General features: G+C 38.3%; 1 protein-coding gene across 7 annotated transcripts in view; it reads right to left on the bottom strand.

The window, feature by feature from the left end:
* The window catches only part of IFT122 (intraflagellar transport 122), a 49,545-nt gene that overhangs the window by 15,474 nt on the left and 18,797 nt on the right, over nucleotides 1–15,274 (bottom strand). For all 7 annotated transcript variants that reach the window (XR_012669195.1, XM_075130285.1, XM_075130284.1 and 4 more), the window contains 6 exons: nucleotides 13,179–13,343; nucleotides 12,088–12,285; nucleotides 9,698–9,838; nucleotides 7,596–7,649; nucleotides 4,052–4,213; nucleotides 558–724 (listed from right to left, as the gene is read on the bottom strand). Coding sequence is in view for 6 of the 7 variants with exons in the window: in XM_075130285.1 (XP_074986386.1) it covers nucleotides 558–724; nucleotides 4,052–4,213; nucleotides 7,596–7,649; nucleotides 9,698–9,838; nucleotides 12,088–12,285; nucleotides 13,179–13,343 (887 nt within the window). In the remaining variant the exon portion in view is untranslated. The remainder of the gene's footprint in view (nucleotides 1–557; nucleotides 725–4,051; nucleotides 4,214–7,595; nucleotides 7,650–9,697; nucleotides 9,839–12,087; nucleotides 12,286–13,178; nucleotides 13,344–15,274) is intronic.

Genomic DNA, 15,274 nt, shown 5'->3' with positions numbered 1-15,274 from the left:
CAGGAAGGTTAAGTGACTTGTCCAAGATCACAAAGCAAGTCAGCAGCAGAGCTAGGACTAGAACCAGAGGTGAAATCTTGGCCCCACTGAAGTCAATGGGATTTTTGCCACGGACTTCAAAAGGAGACAGGATTTTACCCCAGGAGTTCTGAGTCCTCGATTATTATCCTTTCATAGTTTAAAACAAAAGAAAGAGGCAAGTACACATGAGAAGTTGTGCACTACTGTGAAGGTTATACTGAAGAGACCCGGGATGTGCACATTTTGGGAACATTCTCATCTCACAGATAAATCCTTGCATATCCCTGCACTGTTTTATCCACTCATTTTGTAATATATCCATGTCCTTACCCTCTATACCCAAGTAACTTTTCTAACACAATGAAAGTTCATCTACTATAACTAAAGTATAGGTGATGCTATACTGCAGTCAACATATGGAAGCCAAAAAGAGAGCAAAGCCAGTAAGATTTCTTTTTCTTTAAGATTCTGCAGAATGCACTAAACTTCACATTAGACACTGTGATCTGTATCTCTGAGACAGAGCTAAAACATACATATCAACCCAGCCATGGTCTCCACTGATTTCTATGGCCTTCATGTGCTCGCCTGCAGAAATGTACATCTCCACTGCTGCTTTTGGTTCATTGATATTCTTGGCCCAGTCTGCTTGTTTTGTAATTAGCATCTTAGTGTCTTTGGGATCTCCGGACCCAAGGAAATCCTGAGGAAGTGCAACAGATAACATTCTGGATTAAGCTTTCTGTAGCAAACATTGTGTCATGGTTCTAATTCTAAAGCTTGTTAAGTTTTGTTTTTCCATACCAAGTTATTTTTTTTAATACGACTGCCTCCTCAGCTAAAATCACAGTACACAGAGCACTATGCACAAATTTGAAGGCAGGAATTATTAATCATTAACTAATGCACTTGGGATTGTATAAAACAAGTGAAGATACATCTCCAATCCAAATCAAATTCAAATCAGGGAAGATGGGACACCCCAAGAAGACCAAAGGAAGGATTATATAGAAGTGTGCCTCTGTTCAGAGGTAATGTATACACACCCATTTGCTTTCATAGAAAGTTCTCTCACTCTGCTGACTGACCTTCCCCACTGAAAGGGACGTAAAATTTTATTTTTGCCTGTTCCTTAGGAACCTGCCAGAGAGACTCAAAAGGAAGTAGTACTGCTCTCAAAACAGTTCAGTCAGGTCAAATCCAAGAGTTACCAAAGTCTCCTTTGCTGGCCATGAAGGCATACTTTAAAATAAATCCATTCCTTGTTGGATTAGTAATGGCACATCTTAATCTCGAGTGCTTAGCCTCGGGATGGCCAGTCACAAGGCCATCAGAGGTTGGAATCTTCTCTTCAACAAATATAATTGATAATCTTGCAATGACATATGATATAATATTTTAATGATGACGTTTTTACATGGACAGCATTATAACTGCTCATAAATTAGTTGAACTCTGAAATACTGGTCTAGTTGAATCTCTTACATAATCATGCAAATGCCATCTCTAGATACTACACATAGATACTACAATGATGACCACTCTAGAAATACTAATGATTGATTGATGAATCTCCTCTGCTAGGAATAAAGCCCGGGCACTAGGACCCTTTACAACAACATTAGTTGAAATTAATGTGCCAGATAAAGCACACCTGAACACTGCAAGACAGATTAAGGCAACCTCTGGCTGTTAACAAAATAGGCTACTGTATATTACAACAGTCCTCTTGTAATCATAAATATCACTTGAGAGGTAAAAAATTTTGGTGCATGTAGATGGGCAAGGAAGGGGGAGAAAAGAAAAAACAATCCTCTGGCAGATCCTGAGGCAATGGAAAATCTGAACCACCAAAGGAGAACTTTACCAGAGTCACAAGACCAACTGAGTACCTTTCCTGAGCAAGCCATCCAAAAGGGGAATAATTATGATTTTTATATAATATCTTTGCACGTGGAACATAGGCCAGTAACATTTTGCACAAATTGATTCTGCTTAAGATGCACCCACAATTCTGCTGAAGATAAGAGCTACAGAGATCACTTCATCTTGTTTGAACATTAAGAAACCAAAGCACAGATATGAGTGAAACAATATTTTGTCTGGTGTAATTTGAGTTCTAGCTCAGATCACTGAAATATATTAGAAACATAAAGTTCAGTTTCCTGAGCTGCAGATAATTATTTGTGAATTTTCAGTAAATTGTGATCTGACATTATGATGAAATGCTTACGGCCACATTTTCAAAAGTTTTTCTGAACTCCACACATAGTACTGGTTTTCTAGCTCTGGCCAATCAGTGGTCATTTTCAGTCATAAGGAGCCAGAACCTACAAATGCTTAATGATGGCAGGCATAAAAATCACATTTCCATGAAAGGATAACTGGCAAGCAAGGAAGTTCTCCATTCAGAGCCCTCATCTTTGTACCATCATCTATGGCAGTGGTTCTCAACTCTGGTCCACCGCTTGTTCAGGGAAAGCCCCTGGCATGCCGGGCCGGTTTGTTTACCTGCGGCGTCCGCAGGTTCAGTCGATCGCGGCTCCCACTGGCCACAGCTCGCTGCTCCAGGTTGCGGGAAGGGCGGCCAGCACATCCCTCAGCCCATGCCACTTCCCGCAGCCCCCACTGGCCTGGAGCAGCAAACCGTGGCCAGTGGGAGCCGCGATTGGCCGAACCTGCGGACACGGCAGGTAAACAAATGGGCCCGGTGCACCAGCAGCTTTCCCTGAACAAGCGGTGGACCAGAGTTGAGAACCACCGATCTATGGGCTTTCTTCATATGCTGTTAAGTAAATTTATTTTCTTCTACGTGGAATTATTCTCGATAGGAAGGACAAGACTTTTTACTCTGTATTAATTAAGTGGCCATGATTATTGCCAAGAATCAAAAAGATTCATAGGAGCAGTGATGGGAAACTTTTAGTCTATGAATTAGATTTATGTTTCTGAAGAGCCAAAACTCTGCAGCCAAAAATAGTGGCAGTCAGACTTCCACGAGCAAAGCCCTCCACAGTGTTTTAGAACAGACTCCACAACCTGTTAGAGAAATTTTTTTTCCATGAGCTTCATATAGTTTATATGTGTGTCATAGTAAAGTCTTTGTCCTGTGGTGTATAGAATAAGGCTGTGATGAGTGACGAATGAGACTAAACAGTGTACTCATTCACTCATTCTCAGGGATTTTGATAAGAAAATAGTATATAAAACTTGAAAGCTTTCTTATCACCACATAAAAATGCCACTTTTTTCAAACTGTGTACAATTTATTTCTGTATGGGAATGCATTTAAAAAAAAATGAAAAAACAGATTTAATCTGGGGAAGCAAATTTTCGGGTAAACAAAGATGAACTAGATTAGTACACTGTGCCCTTTGCAAAACATGTTAGAGAAAAACAACCATAAGAGCTACACATTAACTCAAGATCAAACTGAAAGAAAAAAAAAGATTTAAAAGAATTTTCTTAAAGTAAAGTACAAAGGTGAATTAGTGACAGGTAGATTCACTAATTTCTGCATGTAACAATCAATTACTCTTAAAAGGAGTAAAAACTAAGGATAAAGGGCTCTTTCCAGTAAAATTAACATGAAAGAAGGCAAGAGACATAAAAATTAACTCTAGGCCTTAACTACATAATTTTCTATTTATCATTCCATCCAATCATATGGGGGAAAAAAAAACAAACACACCCATGGTAACATCCAGGGGATGTGATAAAATCACCCACTGAAAAGCTAAAACAGCTTCATGGGCAGCATATTGGAGAAAATACAGAACACAGCACTGCTGCATCTGCAGATTCCATTTTAGAAAGGGGTCACAGTGTACAGGGTTTTTATAAAGGAGAGGCCCTTTTTTTTCCACTTGTAAACCAAACAAATTTGATCTGTGGCAATAAACATGGACCCCCACACAAATTTTTACACAGTACTTTTCAGAGTAGAACCATACTTTGTAAATGTTTATAGTTGCATTAGCATTATGTTAATACTTCTATATTTAAATACTCAGTTGAAAACATTCATTACCTTTGCATAATCAAACATGCGTAAATCAGTGTACATATCAAGAGCGAGGCTCTCATGTCCACTTTTTCTGTATAGTTTAGCTGCCTCATGGAATTTTCCCTGGTAGGCATAAACATCTGCTAGAAATAGCTCATTGTTACTCTCTCCACGCTTCTTCCTCTCCTGGAAAAAATTAGGACAGGAAATATTCTAGATAGCTACAGGCAGAACACAGGTTGGAAACAGCCACTGAAAAGTTAAACTATTAGGCTGACTATTTTAACTATTAATAAGATACAGTAATTAGGTCTCACCTAGATTTCTGGTAGAAATTCTTTACAATTAACAGATTAAATCCCATCATAGTTAAAATTAAGGACAAAATAAAATAGAAGGATAAAACATGATGGAAACTAAACTAATTTTTACATATTTCATATGGAAGTTCAAAATACTGCTATTTGATAGAATCCACCATTTTCTCTAGTGGAAATTTACTAAATCAACTCAAAACAAAATCTGGCGAAACTAGCAATATATGCTCAGAAAAGGCACAAAAATGACCTAACAATGGTACTGTAGGTCACAAACAGCCTCACAAAGTATGAACCTGCCAGTGAATCAGAAATGGCCAGTAATACAGTGTGTCCATCATGCATAAAAGCCCATTACCAGACACAGATACGTTCAATAACTTTGGAAACAGCTGCATATATTCTCCTGCCAATTAAAGTGTCAGTTCAGCAAAGCCTTTAAGCAGATGTTTAAATCCATACAAATCCATGAAGAAATTTCTAGAGGTCAATAACTGTCTGCTTACATTTTAGAATATATTCAATATTTGATCATCAAATATTACAATTGGGAACACTAAAAAAAGTAGCATTTTCTATTCCTTAAAATTAAGGCTCACATTCTGTATTGCTAGTGCATTACCATAGCGAGTACCATAAAAATGCCAATTTTAAAAAAATTAAATAATTCATGCTTTGCATCAGGCCTACCCCAGCACATTTAATTGATACGTGGCATTGGGCATAACATACAAGCTGGCTGAAATCCTATTACCTAAGAGAAGAAAATTTCAACTAAGAACTTCAAAATCAACGCACAGTATAATCTAAAAAAAACCTCCAACAGTTTGAACAAATGTATTCAATGAAACAGATTCAAGCTGAGAGATGAGAGTTGTTATAATTGATTGCCTCCTATCATGAAACATGTGTCCAGCTACCAGAGAAAAAAACTGGTTTGTGTACTATGGATCATAAGCGTTTGGGGGTTAGGTAGTTAGGTGGGTGGCTGAGTGTACACTACTAGAATATAAACAATATCTACATTGTATGATACCTACTCTAGGTATCTCAACTGCCTTTAAAAACAAAGGCCATAGCAACATTACACACAAGTTTCAGAGTAACAGCCATGTTAGTCTGTATTCGCAAAAAGAAAAGGAGTACTTGTGGCACCTTAGAGACTAACCAATTTATTTGAGCATAAGCTTTCGTGAGCTACAGCTCACTTCATCGGATGCATCCGATGAAGTGAGCTGTAGCTCACGAAAGCTTATGCTCAAATAAATTGGTTAGTCTCTAAGGTGCCACAAGTACTCCTTTTCTTATTACACACAAGTTTCATCATTCAAAAGTTATTTTAATTGAGAAGAACGGTTGGCCAGAACACCTTGGTCATCTTTAACTCTTCAAAGTCTTATTTTATCTCCCATTTCTGCAGAGACAGACAGGGGGATTTAAGTGTATTTAGGTCATTTAAAATAAATGCTCCACTTATAAACCTTTTATCCTTCGGCCAATTGTCTCTCCCTATGCTCATGGAGTCACATGTAAGATACATAGCATTCAGTGGGGGCAATTTTCAGTGCAGTGCACAAGACTTTACTCACACAATTTCCTTAATGCATACTATCTGGATAAATCCCATTACAGTGATGAAACTGTACCTCAGTATATCCAAAAACAGGCTGTAGGGATATACTAGATAGTGAATCAAATTGTGATCCTTTAATTGCAAGTCATAACATAGTTAATGCAATTCCCTGAAACGGCTTTCAGAACATTTTATGGGTCCAAGAAAAGGTATGTAGTTTTCTATTTTGTCCATTTTTCTTTATCCGTTCACCTGGACCCATTTTTTTTTTTAAAAGCATGCCAATTCAAATTAAAGCATGCCTACTTTTTAGATATTAACTAATTGTTTTATGTATGTCCCCAACATTTTGAACAGAATTAAGCTGCATTCTGTAATATAGGTTTCACATAAACACAAGTTGTGTGGCAAATTTATACCTCTTTGAAAATTTAGGGTGTGAGCATCTAGATTTATAAAATTATAATCCAGACATTCAGCTGGGGATCTGGCCTCCACTGACTTCAATGGAGCTAAGCCAATTTACTTCTGCTGAGGATTTAGCCCTTGGAAATGTATATTAGTCTGCTTTGTGTAACATATAAGAACATGACTTCCGTAATAAGCTACATTATAGGGGGCAAAATCCTTCACCCTGTTGTATAAATTCAACCCAGCACTGCCAAAGCAGATAACAACTATGATCCTCTGGTTGTAACTGTGCTGATATTTATTTGACTGGTGCTGAAAGTTTCGTTTATACAATTTGGGTAAAAAGGAATAATCAAAAGAGTTTTTACATATTAAGTCTTTCAGAATTCAGATCTTTCAGAATTCTTCAGTGAGCTTGCCCGGTTTAGAGTTTGGCACTTGCATTACCTAATGTCCCCAATCACAGAGGAAGGTGTCATTGGTGTGAGGAATGCTTCATATTAATGCAATTAATGTGCTCAGTTACCCCCTTACAAACCTGCAATGGAGTCCCCATAAACTACAAGCAAAAGTAAGCAGTGATGCAGCAGACCAGAACTATTTCTATGAAGGAACTGTGTCAAGGAAACTAAAAGGTAAGCCTATGTTTGTTTAAAAGGGAAAGACTGCTAATCACATAAATACGAACTGCAATGCTGTAATACTCTGGATAGGATCAGGAACAGTATGTGTAGAAAGGAAAGAGGTGGCCAGAAAGTGTTTCCACTTCTCCCACGGACTTGGAAGTCAGGAATCCTAAATTCTATTTCCAGTGGTCACTGACATGTCATGTGACCGTGAGCAAGTCATTTTACCTCCCTATGCCAGTTTTCCTATCTGCAAGAGAGAGAATAATAATTGCCTGTCTCCAGTGGGTGGGGTAAGGTTTAATTAATTTATGCTTGTAAAGTGCCCTGAACAGTGCTACAACAGTCTACAGTAGTATAACAGTTAATTGGATATAGAAGCTTCCTATGATTTTTCTTAATAAGGTTTCAATGTTCTCATACAGTTTACTTTCCTCTTCATATTTTTTCAACAAGTTTCAGTCATATGATTGGGAATTTGACTTAACACCTTAAAATCAGCATTTTTCACTTTTCATACATCCATCATTCCTTTAATAATCAGGAATACTGATTCTACAGAAAATTGTTCCAAAAGTAGCTTACTTAAGCTTAATGTATGCTTTTACATGTTATATTATATTTAACATTCTTTGTTTTACCTCAATGCTGCTGATCAGTTCTAGATACCGAAGATCTCGTACTCTGGTAAATGCCTGTTAAAGGAAAAAGAAAAGAAAAAAGTAGCCACTTTATTGGCCAGCAAGTTAATTGATTGTGTGTTCTATATAAATCAAGTTGTGGAAATAACATCAGGAGAGACAACCAAACAATATATTTATCTTGATGTCTAGCTGCAGCCAGTATCAAGTGGAGTGCCCCAGGGGTCGGTCCTGGGGCTGGTTTTGTTCAACATCTTTATCAATGATCAGAATGATGGGATTTATTGCACCCTCAGCAAGTTTGCAGATGACACTAAGCTGGGGGGAGAGGTAGATAAGCTGGAGGGTAGGGATAGGGCCAAGAGTGACCTAGACAAATTGGAGGATTGGGCCAAAAGAAATCTAATGAGGTTCAACAAGGAAAAGTGCAGCGAGTCTTGTACTTAGGAAGAATCCCATGCACCGCTACAGGCTGGGGACTGACTGGCTAAGCAGCAGTTCTGCAAAAAAGGACCTGGGGATTACAGTGGACAAGAAGCTGGAAATGAGTCAGCAGTGTGCCCTCGTTGCCAAGAAGGCCAATGGCATATTGGGCTGTATTAGTGGGAGCATTGTCAGCAGATCGAGAGAAGTGATTATTCCCCTCTATTTAACACTGGTGAGGCCACACCTGGAGTATTTTTGGTCCCCTCACTACAGAACGGATGTGGACAAATTGGAGAGAGTCCAGTGGAGGGCAACAAAAGTGATTGGGGGCTGGAGCACATGACTTATGAGGAGAGGCTCAGGGAACTGGGGGTTATTTAGTCTGCAGAAGAGAAGAGTGAGGGAGGGATTTGACAGCAGCCTTCAACTACCTGAAGGGGGGTTCCAAAGAGGATGGAGTTCGGTTACAGCAATTTAGCACTTACTTTTGACCTACAATAAAACCAAGAAATTAAACTCTTCTGACATTGGGATTTCCAGACCTCTAACCAATTAAATGCTTAGGAGGAATATATATTCTGCGGACAAGATCAAATGAGAAAGAACGAATCTTTAATGTCAGATTTTCTAGAAGCTGCCTTTGTTCAGGTTAATCAGCTCTAATTCTATGATGACAGTACTCACCTTCCAGGGAGGCACTGAAAACGTCTTCATTTTAAGAACAACTATTTGCATAAAATCTATAAAGTTGCACAGAAAAAGTATAGTCCAATGCCTCCATTTATGAGAAAATGAAAAATTAAAATGTTTAGCTTCCTACGAAATCTTGTGTCATTATGTAAAGGACGCCTATGATTATATGCCACTTCCTGTGTATTTTTAAAATAATTTTGTGTTTCATATTATATTCATGGCACTGTATTTCTTTTGCCCCTTTTGTTTGACAGAAGGTGGTACAAAGACTTTACTCCATGGAAAACATACTCCAGCATCTGCCATTTTAGAGAGGCCATTCCCAAACACAGGGCTACTCCAGCAGGAAGAAAGAAAATATGTGGCAATGCCACACTATCTGCAAAGAACTGAGTGAGCAACCAACATAAAGAAAGTACAGTCTCCACTTTCAAAGTGGCATGCTTTAAGTAGGAGGGAGACAAAAGAATAGGAATATTAGCAGCAGAGTATTACAGGACAAAAACTAGGAGACAACAGATTCATTTCAGCGATGCAATTCTTTGCTGCCACCTAGTGAAAAACACAAACACTAAATCCTGATTCCTTTTTCTTGTTGCAATACTGTATCCTGAGTTATTATTAAACTCATTTCTAGAGTTGAAATGGAATGTTTTTGAAGTTTTTCTTTATGGGTTTAAATAGCCAAAAATATAAAATCAAGTTTTCTTTAGTGTAGGCATTAGCTATTCTGCATGTTTTTGACAAGAACAAAAATGAAGCATCATAGTTTGGCTTTCATGATGTGCATAAGATCTTGAGTTGATACTTCATATTAAAAAAAATAGAAAAAGTATGTTATATCACCAGGAGCTATGGTTCATGTATCTAATAGAAAGGTTAAATATGAAGAGATTGCATTGTATGTGCATCACTTTTCACTCCAATCATGTGTTAATAGGAAATTTCAAAATTCCTGTTTCACAAAGAAATAAATGCTTTACCTTTTTAGCAGTTTCAAACTCCAGACCTTCTAAGGCCTCCATAGCCAGCTCTTTCCAGTCAGTGTCAGTTACTCCTAAACAAGCAATCTGATAGGCTTCTTTGAACATTTTCCGTTCCAGGTATTGATACATAGGAGCAGACTGAGGATTTCCATTGAGAAACATTTATCAAAAACAAAATATTGAGATATATTAATTAATGTATTTAGTGGATAAACTGCTCATTTTCCAACCCTAACAGTTACAAACCCACTATGTAACCAATCTATTTTTCTGTATTATAAACAAAAGAATGTACAAGGTATAATGATACTTTTGACAATAATACAGTGATTTATTCTGTGAATTCATAAAAATAAAAGGAGTACTTGTGGCATGAGTACTTTTGTTGCAAGGATGGGTTCCTGGGTTAGTGGTTCTGCTGTGTGGTTGCTGGTGAGTATTTGCTTCAGGTTGGGGGGCTGTCTGTAAGCAAGGATTGGCCTGTCTCCCAAGATCTGTGAGAGTGATGGGTCGTCCTTCAGGATAGGTTGTAGATCCTTGATGATACGTTGGAGAGGTTTTAGTTTGGGGCTGAAGGTGATGGCTAGTGGCGTTCTGTTATTTTCTTTTTTGGGCCTCCACTACAGAACCACTAACCCAGGAACCCATCCTTGCAACAAAGCCCATTGCCAACTGTGTCCCCTGAATAAATATGTGGACATCATAGGGCCTAATCACATCAGCCACACTATCAGAGGCTTGTTTACCTGCACATCTACCAATGTGATATATGCCATCATGTGCCAGCAATGCCCCTCTGCCATGTACATTGGTCAAAATGGACAGTCTCTACGTAAAAGAATAAATGGACACAAATCAGACGTCAAGAACTATAACATTCAAAAACCAGTCGGAGAACACTTCAATCTCTTTGGTCATTTGATTACAGACCTAAAAGTGGCAATTCAACAAAAAAACCTTCAAAAACAAACAGACTCCAGCAAGAGACTGCTGAATTGGAATTAATTTGCAAACTGGATACAATTAATAAAGACTGGGAGTGGATGTGTCATTACACAAAGTAAAACTATTTCTCCATGTTTATTCCCCCCACCCCACACTGTTCCTCAGACATTCTTGTCAACTGCTGGAAATGGCCCACCTTGATTATCACTACAAAAGGTCCCTTCCCCCCGCTAATAGCTCACCTTACCTGATCACTCTCTTTACAGTGTGTATGGTAACACCCATTGTTTCATGTTCTCTGTGTATATAAATCTCCCCACTCTATTTTCCACTGAATGCATCCGATGAAGTGAGCTGTAGCTCATGAAAGCTTATGCTCAAATAAATTTGTTAGTCTCTAAGGTGCCACAAGTACTCCTTTTATTTTTGCGGATACAGACTAACACAGCTGCTACTCTGAAATCTGTGAATTCAGTCATCCTTCTCCAACGTAAGTACAATACAGAATAGGATAACTGAATTCCAAACCCTTTTGTCCTGAGGGCACTGTTTGCTAGGGTCTGAGATCCTACCAATTCAGTACAAGTATCGATGTATTGCATTCCTCACTCATCCACAACTCCAAACGATGCCGATGAGTTTTGGGCGCATAAGAAATGCAGGATCACGTCCAGTGCCTGCCCTGATTCTCCCATTTTTTGGTTTTGGTGTTCATTTTTAAGCCATTGTTAAGTAGATGAAAACATGTAAACAAGATGAAAACAAGACTGCATTTCTTGTGTCCAAGGGCAAATCAGTTTTTATATTCTTAATATCCCACTAGCTATATTAACACTTCCATTGTTCATGGTCCTTCCCATAAAGCAGGAAGAATCACTCTGCCGATTGACACAGAATCTACAAATCTATTACAAACTGGATACACCTACAGCTTAGAACATTTCATACCACTTAAATATTGCCTAAACATATCCAAAAGGAGCAACAGCAGGTAGTTAATGAGAGGGTACATGGCATGGGTAGAACATGGACATTTGAAAAATAACATGAAAAAATGTGTGTGTGTGTGGGGGGGAAGATGTGCAGAAACTGTAGGCAAAATAAGTTTGTACAGAACCACATTGTCATTGTGGTTCAGTGCTTTTAAATTTAATGGATTTGTAAACAAAATGGGGGGACGACTATGATAATACGAGAGTGCACTTCAGCAAAAGAGACGGAAAAACTCAAGACACTTAAAATTAATGAGTCCAACTGTTCTAAACTTTACACAGCTCACACAAAAGGAACTAGACAGTGTTGACAGATCTGAATACACTAGGAGTTTAGATTACATTGATTCTGGTAATATGAAATAGACAAGTTTCAGAAACATTTTTTTCATTTTTTTAAACCATGTTGTTGAGAAAACACAAAAATGGGTTAATTAGATTAAAATTTACCTGAGGAACTTCAACAGCCGACATAGAAAAAACATGAAGACAGAAAATCTTGGAGCCATTGTATCCCACAACAAAGCCTTGAAGTTTTTGCTGATGGACAGGAAAGTTACTAGCTTTGATGTTGAGGTAACCCCCTCCGGAAAAGCAAAGCATATCCTCACACTGTGTATTCCAAGCCACGCTATTAGCATTGGGTTCCTAATGAGCATATTATATGGTTGATTAAATTACTGTGCGACAAAATTAGATCTTTTCCCCTAAGCAATATATGGCCTTCAGCTACGACAATTGATTATGTTATAACCTGTATAAATGTGGTTTTTTACACTAGTTCTTTATGTTTAGGAATATACTGGTACTTAAAAGTTACAAATATTGCCGCATTTTTACAGCACTTGCTTTATGCTTATTAAATTGCAATAATTTTGTCCAATATGGTTCTTATATATCTTGCTCATCACCTTTACTCATACATTAAATTAAAATCCTTCCACAAATGGACACTTGTTCCTAGCTATCAGAATCATTTAATCGTTATTTCTGCTTTCTGTCATAAAAAGAATCTCCTAGGTCCTATCTTAATAATACTTCATGCTTTCTATGCAAGGATCTACCTGAAAATACTTTACTAACATTAATGGATTAAGCCTCATAGAGGGACTATGTTAAATTCCCTATCAGGGAAGTATTATCCCCTTTTATATTGGGCAAAACTGAGGCAGAAAGTGATTTAGGGTCTAATCCTGCTCCCACTGAAATCAACAGCAAGACCCCTGCTGACTTCAATAATCCAAAGGGAACATTACATGGCCCCAAGTGACTTTCTAAAGATCACAGAGCAAGTGCATGGACGAGGTGAGTAAAGAACACAAATCTCCTGGCTCCCTCTCCCACTCCCTACCCTACTCATTAGACAACACTCTCTGTAAGGGGCACAATGTATTAATATCTACAACATTCCACAGTTGATCTATTTAGATTTGTATAAATTATTAAGGACATTATCTACATGTAAGAAACAAAAATCATATTCTGATTCCCTAGCAAGTTTCTCCCTTTTTTACAAACACTTAAAGGTTTTGATTTGTTACCTGGAACAGCAGCTCTTTGGTGTGAATATCATATACTAGACAGGTGTCATTTTCATCTACCACTGCCAACTTGTTTCGGGATGCACTCATATCCAGACAGCGCACAGCTGTGGATTGCTTCAACAGGACAATTGCAAAAAGATTGTCCACAAATATCTTCAGAATCTGGACATATTTGAAGTCAAAGTCAGTCAGTCAAAGTTGCAGTTACCAAAATTAGAAATAGAATAGTGCATATTAACTCTGCTGTTGAAAACAGAACTGTGATTACATATTATGAAGAAATATTAAATATATGTAAGAACTAAAGCAGTTTGAAAATGCTTTCAAAGGTTTATACCCTTGCTTCTTTACAGTGTTCTAGATTGCAAACTAACGTAAACAAAATATGTGAGACAACCCAGATTCTGTGTCATTCTACCTGTAAAACAGTTACATTAATGCACTTATACTATGGTGATGAGCATAAATATAAATAGAACAAAGACTACATATGGTAACAACCTAAATATTTAAATACTTGCCATGCTGCACCCTCTTTGTAACCTCTATGCTGTATGTAACTCCAGAACTACAAAGAAACAGCCTCCACTGTCACTTGTGTTGTATGACAGACTACAGTTTCCCCATTAACTAACTCAGATATGGTATTATTCCATTTTTTATAACTAATTTATTAACATTAGAACACATACAGTACTATATAAACATTTGTTAATGATAATTAAGGCTAAGATTTTGTCACAGATATTTTTAGTAAAAGTCATGGACAGGTCATGGGCAATAAAGAAAAATTCACAGAAGCTCGTGACCTGTCCGAAACTTTTACTAAAAATATTCATGACAAAATGGGGAGCTCAGCTGCAGGGTCTCCACACTGTCTGCAGAGAGTGGGCAGCTCCAGGGTCTCCCCGCTGCCCGCAATTACTAGGGTTCCCCCTCGAGCTCTGGGGTCCCCTTGCTGCCCACAGTGTTCAGGAGCTTCGGGGGCCCCCATTGCCCATGGTGGCCGGGATCTGCGGGGTATCCCCATTGGCTGGCAGGAGTACCCCGAAGCTCCCGGCAACTGTGGGCAGCGGGGGGACCCTGCAGCTCCCGGCTGCTGGGGCTGAATTCATGAAGGTTACAGAAGTCACAGATTCCGTGACTTCTGCAACCTCCATGAAAGAAAAAGGATAGCCTCAATGATAATATAATAGTGTATTTTAGGCAATTAAACTACTGAACAGCCTACAATCGATGTTACAATTTTTACTGTATCCATTTCTGCCAGATTCTCTATCCTTCCCTAAATCTGGTATTCAGAAGGTGGGATGTAAAGTTTTGGTAATATAAGGGTTTGGATAGCATCAAACTTTATGTGTGCTCTGTAAGCAAACTAAAGCTAAATATGCTACTTATATTGCTCCATTTCTTTTAAATATAATATGAAGACTGATGGAAGTTCATCGACTTTGAAAAGCGAGACAGGGGATCCCATTAAACAGATAAATCGTGGGACACCAATATTTACCACTCATATTCTTCTGCTGGTCCTGAGGTCCAACAGCAGCTACTAACTACTCTTCAGGAAACCTCTTAAGCCACAGTGCCATCTGACACACAATTTTACTATCTCATGGTCACATGGTTATCCCATTGATTTTCTACTGTATTAAGTGGAAACCCATCAAATGGATACTCTGCAAGGAAGTATTAAATGTATGCTTAATTTACAAAGAAACTAAGCACCTTTATATACAAATATCTTTTGTATTATTCTCTGCATTCAATATGGTTTCAGTGTAGAATTATGCATGAACTTGTCTGATTGACAGTGATCATCATAAAATTGCTATATGACAAATGCCAAAGGTCCATTTCTTATTGGGGGAGTCAGCTGTAGTGGGGTTGTCAGCGAAGTGTAGAGAGCCCTTTTCTGTATACACACTTCTCTTGAGGTCCACCTATGAAGCATGGGCAATGGGGAGCAATGTTTTTGTCTTCCAGGGTAACCTACAAGTGAGCAGCTAAAAAGAAAGAACGTGAGCCCACAGGCGAGAGATACAAATAAATGAGTTTTTTGATTCAGGATTAGGCTCAGCCTGAGCCCATGG

Source organism: Caretta caretta, chromosome 7 (assembly GCF_965140235.1).
Source record: "Caretta caretta isolate rCarCar2 chromosome 7, rCarCar1.hap1, whole genome shotgun sequence".
NCBI classification, from domain to species: domain Eukaryota; kingdom Metazoa; phylum Chordata; order Testudines; family Cheloniidae; genus Caretta; species Caretta caretta.
Note: the sequence above shows the minus strand (reverse complement) of the source record. Positions and strands in the feature narration are given on the sequence as shown.